Here is a 14,313-nt window from a genome sequence, read left to right as displayed (position 1 = left end):
GACAGGGAATAAATGTTCCTCATGGACAGCGCCCCCCGCCCCCAGTCTTGGTGTGCCCCACTACATGAGTCTCAGATGCTCCTGGTGTTACCAAGATCCCGTAATGGTAGTTTACTGGGGTGGTGAGCTAAGGAAGTACAGGCCAGGAGTGTGTTGGGTTTTCCCACAATAAAAAAGAAGCTGAACGGGAAGTGGACTTAGCCTGAGACCCTGCCTCAGTTTTTCAATATGGGACTGAGACAGGGGGTGGGTTTAGAGGCTCTTTCCTCCTTCCTAAAGTTCAGATGCACATTAATCAACCTGCTGCAGACTCCTCCCCTAAAAAGAGCCAGTTTCTCAGGAAGAACCCACACCGGCCGGGCTCTCTGGGTCCCCTCCATCCTCCGTCCCTGCCTTTCACCCCAATCACCGTTCCTAGCAACCTGCTGAACGGTGCCCAGCCCTACAGCCTACCCCCCTACCAAGGTCTGGCCCCACTCCCATTCAGCCCTCCAGCTTTCCAGCTGCTTCTGTCCCTGAACAACTGGCCCTATCTCCACCAGGCTGTCCACAGGTGGCCAATCCTGGGGAGGCCTGAAGAGGACGGGAGCTTACTGCTTTTATTCCTGTGGGCATTATGTTTGCCTTGTACCAAGCACTGATCCAGGCTCTGCCCATTCATCCAGTCACACTGGAGGAGAGAGCTATGGCCGCACAGAGCATGGGTGTTTTAGTTCTGGGGAATCAAACCCAGGTCTCATATACGCCAGGCAAGTGCTTTCCCAGACCAGAGTGGTCTTGAGTGTGGGTCCAGGCTATGGGCAAGACTAGCCTTAAAACTTCCTGCCCCACCTCCACACCCAGAAGCTAGGTAGGTCCCCAGGGGGTTCCCTCATGCCCAGCCTCCTGCCACACTCAGCCCTGTTGACCCGCTCCCACATCCACAGTGCCTGCTCGGAATGGAGCGCTATTCTGCCCACTGGAGACTGTTGACTAAATGTTTGAGCCTCCAAAATTCCTATGTGGAAGCTCTATATCAGTCAGCTTCCTTTCACTACTATAAAAGTACCTGAGGCAAACTAACTTTATAGTGAAAAAAGGTTTATTTAGTTCAAAACTCACAGGCTCCAGGGCATAGCGCTGGCATGGCTCAGTTCTGGTGATGACCTTCTTGCTGGCAGAGCCCTGAGCTGTGGGGCGGGCGGGAACTCATTCGCCTGTATGGTCTCCCTCCCCCTTCTTACAAAGCCACAGGATCCCATCCTGGGGGCTCTATTTGAACAGCCTATTCTAATCTCATCACTTCCCAAAGGCTTCACCACAAAAAACATACCAGTATCCAGTTCCCCTCCTCTTAATGCCATTAACATGAACCTTTGGAGATTAAAATGCTTCAAGACTTGAGGTTGGTGGGGGGGACAACCATACTCAGACCATAATCCCCAGCGTGACTGTTTTTGCCTTTATGGAAGTAATTGAGATTAAGTGAGGTCATAAGAATGGAGCTCTGATAAAATAAGATCAGTGTCCTTAGAAGAGAAGACAATCACTCTCTTCCCCTCTGCACCCAGAGGCCATGTCAGTACCCAGCAAGATGGAGGCCTCCTAGCAGGCCAAGGGGAGCAGTCTCAGAATGAACCAGACCTGGTTGGCTTTGACCTTGTACCCCACCCCCACATCCCCCCTACCCCCACACCCTCAGAACCTTGAGAAGTACATTTCTTTTAAGCTGCCACACCTAGGATAACTGTCAGCAGCTTGGGCTGACTAGTTCAGGGCCATAAACCCAGACCCGGCCTCATGGAGAGGAGAGGAACAATACAGATGAAACCTCCAGACCCATGTCAAAATCAGAACCTTGACATGGTGTGAGGGAGACATGGCTTCAGCAGTGAGGCCCCTGAGCAAGAGACAGAGGAGCAGAGGCTGAGGGGCCAGGAGTGCCAACAGAAAGGGAGAGGGGCTGCACAGCCTGTGGGTGAACCCAAGGGATGACTCACAGGTCTGGGCATTGTCCTGGATCCAGCCCTCCACTGGACCCCTTCCCTATCTCCTGGCCTCACCCTAGACCAACAGTCTTGCTATGTTCTGGCCACCCCAAGCCAGAGGGTGGACTGTTTCCTAAGGTCACACCTGCGTCTGGCTCTGATCAGCTATGCATTCCCACTCTGAGCTCAGGATCCAGGGGGTGTTGGCCTGGCTGGGGTCTCCATATGGAGTCAGCCAGCCAGGCCCAAGGTCTGGGGTCCAGAGTCTGCAGTCAGGGCCCCATGTGGGGCTGGCTGGCCCAGCCAAGCTGGGATTACTGGACAGAACAATAGAGCTCAGAAGCCCCAGTGACCATGCCCCACCAGGAGGCAGGATCAGGTTCAGAGATGAGCTGCCAAGGACTCTCTGGAGCTTCCCAGCCTGACCGCAAGCCCCAGGTCTCCTCACATGGTATCCTCTCCCTGCCACTTCCCAAGTGCTGCTCAAAGAATCTTTGTTTGAGGCTGGTCAGTGAAACCACATCCCTGCCTGGGCCCTGGCCTAGCCTCCGCCCCTCTGCCCTTTAAGCCCCAGGCCCTCCCCTAGTCCCAGACAGTGGAGAGGGCACCAGGCTGTGAGGGTGAGAGCAGTGTCCAGGGCATGCCGGGGCAGGACAGTGCAGCTCCTGGGTAATGGGAGGGAAGGACGGTGTTGGTGATGAGGCTCTAGGACTCCTGTTGAGGTCCAGGAGACCCAGATCTGAAAGCTGGGGGGACTTCATACTGGGCTGGACTTCATACTGGACTTCAGGACCGGGGCTGAAGGAAGGGTATTAAGCCTGGGTGGAAGGGATAGCACAAACAGAAGGGCCACCGAGGGAGGGGCAGGTGGGGTTTAGGGGTGTTCCTCTCTGCTCCCTGCCAGAGCCCAGCACTGGGCAGAGCTGCCTTACCCAGTCCAGTCCCGGAGACAGGATGATGGGGGCTTCCCAGCTCCAGATCCTGCGCCTGCTGGTATTCGGTGAGTGGAGCAAGGAGTAGGGGTGATAGCCACAAAGAACTTGGCTCCAGGTCATCCACGTCACCACCTCTGGGCCTGCTTCTGGCCCCCCCACCCCGCATGTCCTCAGTTCCTGACCTTGGGCTCTCCAAGTCCCAACAGGTTACCTGTGTAAAGGGCCTGGGTCCCACCCCCACCCCAGTGTTCAGGAAGGTGACATCAGGTAACCAATCACATAGGAGCCTGGCACAAGCTCAGTGCCACACATATGCCCTGCCTCCCTCCTAATCTCTGACCACCCCCCAGTTACCTGACACCAAGTCCATAATCCAGCTCTCTCTCCACTTCCTCCTCCAGGAGCTACTGGGTCGTTGGCGTCCGCAGGTAAGAAGCCTCAGAGCTGCCCCTCCAGGCCCTAGGCCTTGTCTCTTCTAGGCACACTTGTCTCCAGGCCCCAGTCCTCTGCCAACCCTGGCTGTCCCCTTGTTGTCTCACAGCCTGTGGGCAACCCCTCACGTCCAGCCGGATCGTGGGGGGCCGGGATTCCCGTGAGGGAGAGTGGCCCTGGCAGGCGAGCATCCAGCACCGGGGGACGCACGTATGCGGGGGGTCGCTCATCGCATCCCAGTGGGTGCTGACTGCAGCACACTGCATGGCCAGGTCAGCTCCCGGAGCCCCAGATGGATGCAGGTGGGGAGGAGGACGTCTGAAGGTGTAGGCAGGGCCAGTTCCCCACGGGATGGTCTTCTGGGTGGGGTCTGCTTCAGTGATCCCCTTCCCTGTCGTGCAGACAGGCACTTCCATCTGAGTACCGTGTGTGCCTGGGGATGCTGCGCCTGGGCCCTGTGTCACCCCCGGCACTCTCCGTGCCAGTGTGGAGGGTACTGCTGCCTCCAGACCACTCTATGGATGCCACCCGCGGTGACCTGGCACTGCTGCAGCTACGCCACCCAGTACCAATGAGTGCCCACATCCAGCCCATCTGCCTGCCCATGCCTGGTAGTCACCCACCACCCAGCTCACCCTGCTGGGTCACCGGTTGGGGCACCCTCAGCCCAGGAGGTGAGGCATGGAAGGCTTGGCATGAGGTTATTGAGGGAACCCCCTTCTTTATCTAACTGGGCGTCCCAGACCCTCACAGTCCCAATTCAGGACGCAGAGCCACTTGTAAGAACCTGAAACTTCTCCCCAGAGCCAGATCCAGGGTGTCCCCTGCCTGACAAATCAGAATCTCGGGCTCCACTTCTTCCACGAGCCCTGCTCTACACTCTGCCCTCCTCTGGCTCTCAGAAGTCTCCCCTTTTCCCCAGTGCCACTTCCAGAGTGGCGTCCCCTGCAAGGAGTGAGGGTGCCACTGCTGAGCTCACGCGCCTGTGACCGCCTGTACCATGTGGGCACCAGCATCCCTGAGGCGGAGCGCATAGTGCTGCCGGGAAACCTCTGTGCTGGCTACCTCAGGGGCCACAAGGATGCCTGCCAGGTGTGTCCCCCACCTATAACCTCTAGAGTCCATGCCCCTGTGTCCAGCACCCTACCTCCCTAGAACTCAGGACCCAGCAGATCCCACCCCCAGGCTGCTTTCCAGCCCCCAATCCAGAGGTATCACCCCAGCGACCTGGGACAGCTGCCCTGAAGTCTTGGGAGGACTGGGACCTACAGTACCTTTCTGTTTGTTGCAGGGTGACTCCGGGGGACCTCTAAGCTGCTTGCAGTCTGGGCACTGGATCTTGGTGGGTGTGGTGAGCTGGGGCAAGGGCTGTGCCCTGCCCAATCGTCCTGGTGTCTATACCAGCGTGGCCAAGTATAGCCCCTGGATTCAGGCTCACCTCAGCCTCTAATGCTGGGTGGTTTTGGTGCTGCTGACCTGGAGCCTCAGCCTCGATCCATCCAGGACCTGCACACATCCTCCTCTCAGAGATCCTAATGGGCCATCCATGTACTCTCCATTCCCCTGCCTCTTCTCCTCCAGGGCACTCACTGAATGTGATTCCACAAGCCAGCAATCCAGGGACCTTCTGTGTGTCCTGGGGGCTCACTCTCCTCCTTCCCCTCCTGTCTCATCTTTACCCTCAGCTCTGGCCAGGGATGAGGGCAGGACAGCAGATATAGGCAAACCAGCTGCCCCTGTCTGGCCTGTGTCCCCCTTGTTTTCTTGAGGAAGATAGACATATGCAAAGCATAAGAGAGATTCAACACCAAGGAGTGTCTCCGTTGCTGGCTCTGAAGATGGAGGAGCCAGGAACTGAGAACATCCTACAGTGGCCTCTGGTCGACACCCAGCAGGGCACAAGAATCTGGGACCTCCAAATGCCAGTTCTGTGAGCCCCACCCTGATGACCCCTTGCCCTCAGCCTAGCGAGACCCTAAGCAGAGAACCCAGCTGAGCCACTGGACTCTGACCTACAAAGTCATGATTAAATAAATTGGTGTTCTGTTAAGCTGCTACCTTTGTGGCAATTTGTTACACAGACATAACAACTAGCAAAGATTTTGCTCCACTGTCCTGGAGGTGTTCTAGGGGAAGATGGGCTGGTCCCCTGCACTTCAAGAGGCTCAGAAGCCTGTGTGCCTGGCTTGGAGAGTTCCTCGGTAGGGCTGCCCACAGTTGCTACTGCTCCTGAGGCTTCTGACCCTCACTCACTCCTCACACCCCTAATCTGGACACAGCCTCTCTCCAGTGTGGCTCTTTGCCCTCCCTCTGCTCCCCTTCCAGCCTGGGGCCTGATCTCTTCCTCTCAGACAGAGGTCAGTTTCTAGAGTAGCAGGGGAATAAGAAACAGAGCAAAATCTGGAAAATTCTTTGTTTTTAGAGGGGGGTGCTTACTGAGAATTGAACTCAGAGGCACTCAACCACTGAGCCACATCCCCAACCCTATTTTGCATTTTATTTAGAGACAGGGTCTCACTGAGTTGCTTAGCGCCTTCCTTTTGCTGAGGCTGGCTCTGAACTCGTGATCCTCCTGCGTCAGCCTCCCTAGCAGCTGGGATTACAGGTGTGCACCACCGCACCCAGATCAAAGCCTGTTCTTTGGAGCTGATCAACAGAGAGATGGGCAGAAAGGGGAGGGGGGTGCATCAAAGTCCCTGCAGGCCTACACAGGCCTGAGCCTCTCTCCCTACCAGTGGACTTACTTGATGGTCACTGCTGGGTCAGGCCAGGTTGGTGGGGCAGTAGGCAGATGCCCAATTTTACTGCAGTCCATTCTGCAGTAAAATTGGGCTGCCTGTGATGGGGTCACTAGGGACTAGGGTGCTCAGGACAGGGTATGGCCAGCCTGCAGAAGTCCAGGGGCACATTTGCAATGAGACCCTGTTGGGTCATATCAGCTGCCCACTGCTTCAATCTGTGAGTGCACCTCATGCCTTTCTCCTCTCATCACTTCCCTGGCACAGGGCCAGCCAGAGATGGTCCCCAGGATGCTTCTCCAAAAGGGAGCACATGAGACATTGAGCAAGCCAAGGCCTGGGGCCTGCCTCTCCATCCAGAGAGCCTGTGTATCTGAGGAACACCCAGGCAGCCAAGGCTGAGGGAGGAGTGAGATGGACAGGGCCGGGGGTGGGGGGACCAGTTAGAAAAGATGACTGCTCCCAGTGGTACCCTAACAACACCATGCAGGGACACAGTGGGGTACTGAATCTCATCAGTTACCTCAGACTCTGCTAGGTGGACTTTCCCATTTGTCAGGTGAGAAAACTGAGACAGAAAGTCCCAAAACTGGGGGCTGGGGATATAGCTCAGTTGGTAGAGGGCTTGCCTTGCAGGCACAAGGCTCTGAGTTCAATCCCAGCACCATACACACATAAATGAAATAAATAAAGTCACACAGCTGGCCAGTGATTTTTTTTTTTTTTTTTTTTTTTTTTGTACCAGGGACTGAATGAACCCAGGGGCACTTAACCACTGAGCCACATCCCCAGTCCCTTTTTATATTTTTTATAGGGACAGGGTCTCACTGAGCCACATCCCCAGTCCCTTTTTATTTTTTTTTTTTAGGGACAGGGTCTCACTGAGTTACTCAGGTCCTCACTAGTTTACCACCATGCCTGGGCAGACTGGGATTCATACCCAGGCCCTCTGATCCAGGAACGGCAGAGGTGAGTTGGTATTTCCTTTGCTCTCTCCATCCTGCCCTAACAGCTGGTCTCCCCGGGCCTCCTCCACTCAGCCCATTCCTGAGGTGGCCGCCCATGGTGCTGGCAAGTTGAAGCACCTCTCAGTCCTTGCACAGCTGAGACCCGATGAGACCCAACTGCCAGGGTAACTGAAAGCCTGGTCCTCATCCTCAACGCCAATCCAGTAACAAAGACAAAGTCTTGAGAAAAAGGAAAAGGAAGGTGGATTTCTTTGCTAGCAAAGGAGACACAGAGGACTCCTGTCCTAGAGGCTGTGATTCTGCCCATCAGCAGGAACAGGGGGGCTTTTATAGAGGTGATTCAGAGCAAATGAGATTAGGGAGGAGAGATCAGGGAGGAGAAGATCAGGGAGTTTAGGGAAAAGAATATCAGGAAAAAGGAAAAAAAAAACAACAACAACAAACATGTAAGTTTCAAAGTATCAAGTGAATCCCTGTTACACCAGCACAAATGGCATGGGGGTGGGTGGTCCTGCCCTGCTGAAGCTGAGGCTCCTCAGACCACATCAGCTGTAGCCTGGACTGGATGGGGACTGTGCTGAGGCCCAGTGAGGGAAATCACAGCAGGGGAAGGGACTTTAGAAGGCTCCCAAAGAGCCAGAAGCTGCTGGTCAAAAGTAAGAATACCTAGTTGTGGCTAAGGAAGGAGCTACAGAGGCCTTCACATGATTTTCCTTTGGTCTTAAAGAGCAGAGAACAGAGCCTGAGGAGGTTGACTGCCAAAAGCTGCAGGGTCAGCAGCAAAGCCAGGATCAGAGCCAGAGCCCCCAAGGCAGCAGCACCTCTGTAGCTGAAGTGAGTCCGTCCCTTGGTGAATGCAAACAACTAGGCGATAAAGGAGTGAAGATTTATTAATCGCAGCAAAGAGAGTGCTGGGGATATTTCCCTAAGCAGAGACTCTCTGAACAAAGGGAACTGGGAATTTTACTGGGGAGACTCATGCATATTAATACCTGAGAGACTATCACATGTAGAAGGAATGTTCTTGCCCGCACCCAGTTCAAGATCCAACTTCCCGGTACAGTGACTGCTTGAAAATGGTGGGTGGGACTGCCTCTGGGGTAGAGAATTTAGCTTTCCAATGAGATTATGAGCAAATCTCAATGACCTGGAAGAGTGTGATCTGGGTTGGATTACACAGGTCCCTGGTGGTCTTTTCTCAAGGGCCTTATCTAAAACCAAACAAAAACAAAAACCGGGAGGGGTTTGAAGAGGTGCGTGCTCGATCCCACCTCAAGCACTGTGCCTACCCCTACGACTTGCTCTCAGAGTTGACACTGTCACATGGCCCCTCCAGGACACTGAGACCAGAGCTCCAACAACTGCAGGGCTGCATGGTGTCCAGGACCACTGCCAGTGAGTCTCTGGGCTGGTGGCCTCATCTCTCACACTTGCCCAGCTTCACTGGCTGCCCAAGTAGCAGCTGTCCCCTCCTGGGGGCTGGCTGGGTTCCAGAGTAGCCTCCAAGGGTTGTTGGAGGCTCCACCAGCAGAGGAAATCAAGCTGCTGGAGGAGCCCAGACAGGGAGGAAGTGCTGCCACCAGGGCTGGAGCTGGAGCTGGGAGCTGTCCAGGAAGCCAACCAGAAGGGACAACCCTCCTACCCTGGACACCACGGGGCCACTGGGGCCTGGCCAGGGGATGCGAGGTGAAGGCCAAGGGCAGCCTAGCAAGGCCAGCTCAAGATACAGATGAAAAGGGTGGATGCAGCTGTGTGGTGCAGCTCCCCTGGGATCAAGCCCCAGAACCAACAAAATAAAAGTAAAAAAACCAAAAATGCTGAATGGGTTACCGAAAGCTCAATCCTGGCCCTCAAGGCCAAACTAGTAAGAAAGACACGGTTCCGAGGAAAAAGAAAATATTTCTTGCTTTGCTACAAAGGAGAAACACAGGGACTCCTGTCCCGGAGGCTGTGACTGCCCACGGGCAGGAACAGGGGCTTCTACAGAGGCAACTCCCAGGCACATGGCAACTAGCACCACTTGTCAATTTGAGGGTCAGTCATCCCAGAGATCTCCCGAGTCTGGGTTACTCGGTGCCCAGGGTGGGTGTGTGCTCAAGGACAGATAAATCCGCCTAAAACGGGAAAGAAAGGCAACCCTGTTTCCCCTGAGACTAGGGAGGGGACAGAGGAAGAGAAAATAGCTTGTCCTTTAAAAATAAGTCATAGTGGCCGAGCGGCAAGGGCTGTCAGAGCATGAAGTGAACAAGGGCTACGGATGCGGCTCTGAGGTGATGCACCTGGGGTTCAATCCTCAGTGTCCACCTCCCCCCCCCCCAAAAAAAAAGAGGCCGTAGAGCAGCCAAGGTGTCCCTCAGTGGAGGGACGGGAGAAACGATCGTGCACTCAGGCTTGGTGCAGCCATAAAATGACATCGGGTCATCGGAGGGAAAATGCAAGGAACTGGAGAACAGGAGGCTGAGCAGAATAAGCAGCCTCCGAAGGTCGGGGGTCGCAGTGTCCCCTCTCGCGCGGACGAGGTAGGGGAGGGTTCCCACGGAAATGAGGGAGAGCAACGGAAAGGGTCAGAGAGGGGTCCTGGGAGAGGCAGGGACACGCCGTGTCGTGTGCACCTGCGAATGTGTAACAGCGAATCCCTCCGCTGTGCACTGCTACTTCGCACCTAATAGAGACACGCGAAAATCGCCGAAAGCGGCGGCGCCTCCCTCCCGGCAGCGAGATGGCGGCCCGCGCAGAGCCTCTTCCGGCTCACTTAAAATGGCGGCGGGGGCGGGGCCGCGCGGGGCGGGGAGGGGCGGGGCCGCGCGGGGCACACCGGGCCGCGCGCGGGCTGCCGGGAAGGGGCGGAGCGCGGCCGCGCCGGCGCGTCGAGCGAGAGGCAGCCGCCGCGATGGTGAGCGGGCGCGGGGGGAGGGGCGGCCGGGCCGGGCCGGGGGCGGCGGGGGCGGCGGGCTCGCGGGGTCGGCGGCGGGGCGCTGACGCCGGCCCGCCGCCCGCAGGACGTGTTCCTCATGATTCGGCGCCACAAGACCACCATTTTCACGGACGCCAAGGAGTCGAGCACCGTGTTCGAGCTGAAGCGCATCGTCGAGGGCATCCTCAAGCGACCGCCCGACGAGCAGCGGCTCTACAAGGTGCGGCGGGCGGCGGTTGCGCGCGCGGGGTCCCGCGGCGTCTCCCTGCCGCCGGGCGGGCCGGGCTGGGGAGCGCGGACGGCGGCCCTATGCGCCCGACCGCCGACGGCCGGGTGGGGTCTTCGCCCGGCGCCCGGTGCAGGTCGCGGGCAGCGCGGTGCTCCTCCGCGCCGACGCGGGGCGAGCCGGAAACGGGCAGGGTCGGCGCCTCCGAGGCCTCCGCTCCCCTCCGCCGCGGGCGCTCCGGCTCAGGGACCCCGCGAGCGCCGCATGCAGGACTCCCCGCCCTCTTCCCTCTCCCGCTCGTCGAGCCCCGGCCGCCTGTGAGCCCGGAAAGCCGGGGGCCCCGAGTTATAGTTGAGGGCACTGGATGTCAGAAAGTTGAGCCCCTTGTTCAGGGGTCAGAGCTGTCAGTGATCTGCCTCGGCTTCCGTCCGCTGGCTCAGTGACTCCGAGGGCGATTCGCACGCAGGGTTTGGGAGAACCAGATTCCAGAGCCCTCCTCTGCAAAGTTCTTATTTGGACATCTTGGGGACGCGGCTCTGGAAGCTGTATCCAACGTGCTCTGTGGTAGTTATGGCCACGCTTGATACTATCTCTTCCTCTGACTCCCAGTGTAGTTGCTGGCCAGAGATCTGTGGGTCTTGCCCCTTCTGGACCTCTCCCCAGACCCTTCTTCTCTCCTCAGGATGACCAGCTCCTCGATGATGGCAAAACTCTGGGAGAATGTGGCTTCACTAGCCAGACAGCACGGCCACAGGCCCCAGCCACAGTGGGGCTGGCCTTCAGGGCAGGTAAGGACTGGACTGGGTGGCAGCTGGGCAGGCTGGTAATGGCCACAGAAAAGGGTCTTCGAGGAGCTGAAGTTGATTTTATAAGCCTTTGCTTTCCAGTCCACAAAGGGTAGGAACCAACTGACAGTGTTTCTCCACTGTAAAACAGACAAGAGACACTTGTAGAAATAAAGCCCGTTTCACAAATGGTTTGAAGATCCCTCGTCCCAATACCCTCTCAGATTTGCAGAGGATTTATTGAGCACTTGGCTCTGCACTCTGAAAGTTACTTCCATTGTCCCATCTAATCCTCTCAGCCGGGAGATGCCAGCACTGCCATCATCCCCATTTGCAAATAGGGATGACTAAATCTTGCTAACAGTCCCATGGGTAAGAGGCAGGCTTCTAGTGCCTTGCTAGAGTCAGATACCATACCAAGCTTGATTTGTGCTGCTTATCACCTGATTCCCCCAGTATCTCTAGTCAAGACTTGAATTTGCGTTAGTTTGAATGGTGGTTGTTTTGGTGCTGGGGATTGAACCCAGGGGCGAGCTACATTCCCAGCACTTTTTTTTTTTTTTTTTTTGGAGACAGTGTCTTAGTAATTTGTCTACAGCCTCACTAAGTTGACAAGGCTAGCCTCAAACTCACAATCGTCCTTCCTCAGGCTCATGGGTTGCTGGGATTATGGGCAAGCAAGCACCATGTGGATTGTGTTTTTTAAGGATGAGTAAATTGAGCTTGGGGAAATGGGGTTGTTTGCTGGGATGCCAACACCAGGCTTCAGATCCAGATCCTATATTCTTGTTAATCTTACCCCAAATCTCCCAGGATGTTGTACCATGAGGGGTGGGGAGAGTTTCACATTTCCCTCCATCTAAGAAAAGGGGAGGGCAGAATTTTTAGTTTTTACTCTTGGTCTCCTGGAATTTTAAACAGATCATAGAGCCATATTTTCGCAGATGTGGATCCAGGGGATGTGTGGGTAGAGGGAACATGGATAAAGGAATCATTTTCTGTTTTGTAAGAAAACAGCACAGGTTGAAAAAGAAGAGTATGGTCCTAGCTGTACTCTTTAGGTCCCATAAGGATAATGGGGTTAGGCTTCAGCTTCAGCAGATGTGTCCTCAGTCAGTACTTCTTCCCCTGCCCCACCCAGCACGGCAGCCTGAGTCTGGTCTGCTGTGAATGCTGCAGACATCATACAGGAGTGTCTTTCTGAGGGGGTAAGTGATGACTGAGTCACATCTGGTGGGCTTTCTGAGCAGAGGCAATAGAGCTGCATTCTCCCTGAAGTGATCCTTTTTCTACTTTTTGTTTTTGCTATACTGGAATTGAACCCAGGACCTTATATGCTAGGGAAGCACTATACCACTGAACTATACCCCTACCTCTTTTTATTGGTTTATTTTGAGACAGGGTCTCACTAAATTGCCTAGGCTGAACTTGAACTTGGGATCATCCTGCCTTAGCTTCTTGAGTAGCTGGGATTATAGGTATGTGGTAGCTTTTTTTTGTTTGTTTGAACAAAAGGCTTGAAGTGGCTTGGAAGACACTGATAGCATAAATGAGGGCGAAGAGACATGACTTGTTTTTGCCCACCATGGCATTGCACATTACCTTGAGGCAAGTAGTGTCTGTTGTGACGGGCACAGTGTGGGCTGGTTACTTTTTGTTTTCTCACAGACTACTTGCAGAAAGACAACTCTTTGTGCATCTGACCAATCAGTACTAGGTTCTTGGGCCTTGATTGGGTGCCACACACTCTGCCATTCAGTGTCCTTGCTAAAGGATGAGACAGATCTGTCTGCCAACCTCAAACTGCTCAATTAGGGAGATGACAGTGTCAGGTGTGAGACTGCACTGGCCAGATGAGTCACGGAATATGTGGGTAAAGGCAAGAATTGTCCCTGCAGGTTTGTGGTTTGGGTTTGTTACCTCAGCAGTATCAGCACTTGGGGTGGATGATTCTGTGTGGGGCCATCCTATGTATTGCGAATGTATGGCAGCATCCCTGGCCTCTCCTGGCTGATAGAAGTGGTAACCCTTCACCTGCCCAGTTACGACAGCTCTTGAGACATGGCAGCTTTCCTTGGGGTGTGTATTGGGGGACTTCCTCTGGAGAGCCTAATCAATTAAGAACTAAGTCAAGAGAACAGCCCCCTAGGTAGAGGAAAGCACAGGAGGAAAAGTATGAAGTGGAATACATGTGTTCCATGCTGGGATAACAGTAGAACTGGAGCCACTGTTCAAGTGGGAAAAGCAACCTATCAAATCTGACAATTTTTTCTGAGGTGACATCTGAGCCGAACTCTGCCCATAGCATGTCCCATGTGATAGGTGTTGGGACTGGCAAGTACAAAATCCTGAGGCAGGAAAGGGCTTGGTATGGGAGTGAGGCTGAGCATTGGAGACAGACACAGTGTTGGTGAAACCAGATGGGAAACCATTGGAAAGTTCTAAGTGGGTCAAGACTGTACTTGGTTTCCCACCACTGGTTGGTTGATGGAAAAGGCAGAGAGCAAGGAGAATCTGGTGTGGTGGCAGGTGATGCTGGCTGTGGAGACAGAATTGTGGGGTGCCTGCAGGAAGTTACTGACAAATGTAGATTGGGAAAAGGCCTAGAATGGCCAGCAAAGAGGGATGGGTGGCTTGGGCCAATGGGGTCAGGAGTCATTCCAGTGCCACTAAGTGAAGCAGCTGGCAGTGGGCAGGTCAAAGCTGCAGGACAATGACTTTAGGTGCCCCAGGGCTTCAGGTTATTGGGTGGAACAAGGCCCAGCTGGGGTATGAGTTGAGCACCTTTCCAGCTCTGTTTCCTCCCCTACAGATGATGCCTTTGAGGCCTTGCGCATCGAGCCCTTCTCTAGCCCACCCGAGCTTCCGGACGTGATGAAGCCTCAGGACTCTGGAGGCAGCGCCAATGAACAAGCTGTGCAGTGAGGGCCCCAGGCCCATCCCTGAGGCCCATTCCCCCCAATAAAAGAGATTTGGGTGTCTGCCTGGTTGCTGCCTCTTTCTCCACCCTCTCCCTCCCTATTCCAGGCATTGCCCTCCCTGGGATGGGTCTTGTTCCCCCACTTCTTTGGGTTCTTGACCAGCCTATCCTAGGCTGCCCTGAGAGCCAAATTACTCCCAGCTTTGGGGAGAAGAGGTCAGAATTCCTGAGCCCTAGGTCAGCCCAACACAGGAGGGGCAAAAGAAATCTAGCCTTTAAGGTACACTTGCCACCCAATTTCCAGGTGTGTTTCCTTAGACTCTCTGAGGGGGACTCAAGCTGTGGGCTGGAACCAGTGTTAAGAGTGGGTTCCTACTTCATCATTGCCCCCCCTCCCCAGGGCTTCAGGAGATCCAGGGCAAAGGCCT

The 14,313-nt window shown here is 55.1% G+C and overlaps 2 protein-coding genes across 2 annotated transcripts; both read left to right on the top strand.

Moving 5' to 3' along the window:
* The first annotated feature begins 2,921 nt into the window (after window positions 1–2,921).
* Prss33 (serine protease 33) lies at window positions 2,922–4,784 on the top strand. Its single transcript, XM_027940395.2, is given in 5 exon segments — window positions 2,922–2,988; window positions 3,441–3,606; window positions 3,737–4,008; window positions 4,257–4,426; window positions 4,626–4,784. Coding segments are annotated over 5 exon segments (834 nt in total).
* Window positions 4,785–9,857: 5,073 nt separating this feature from the next.
* Elob (elongin B) lies at window positions 9,858–13,946 on the top strand. Its single transcript, XM_034636496.2, has 4 exons — window positions 9,858–9,933; window positions 10,040–10,174; window positions 10,863–10,968; window positions 13,778–13,946. Exons 1-4 carry the CDS (start codon window positions 9,931–9,933, stop codon window positions 13,888–13,890), a joined length of 357 nt encoding a protein of 118 aa, XP_034492387.1. The 5' UTR covers window positions 9,858–9,930; the 3' UTR covers window positions 13,891–13,946.
* Window positions 13,947–14,313: the final 367 nt, after the last annotated feature.

Source organism: Marmota flaviventris, chromosome 19 (genome assembly GCF_047511675.1).
Source record: "Marmota flaviventris isolate mMarFla1 chromosome 19, mMarFla1.hap1, whole genome shotgun sequence".
Lineage (NCBI taxonomy): Eukaryota > Metazoa > Chordata > Mammalia > Rodentia > Sciuridae > Marmota > Marmota flaviventris.
Note: the sequence above shows the minus strand (reverse complement) of the source record. Positions and strands in the feature narration are given on the sequence as shown.

What these genes read in the sequence shown, in the direction of transcription:
- Elob (XM_034636496.2), top strand. An exon ending in ACGAGCAGCGGCTCTACAAG is followed by an intron (nt 10,175 to 10,862) that starts GTGCGGCGGGCG and finishes TTCTCTCCTCAG; the next exon opens with GATGACCAGCTCCTCGATGA. An exon ending in GGGGCTGGCCTTCAGGGCAG is followed by an intron (nt 10,969 to 13,777) that starts GTAAGGACTGGA and finishes CCTCCCCTACAG; the next exon opens with ATGATGCCTTTGAGGCCTTG.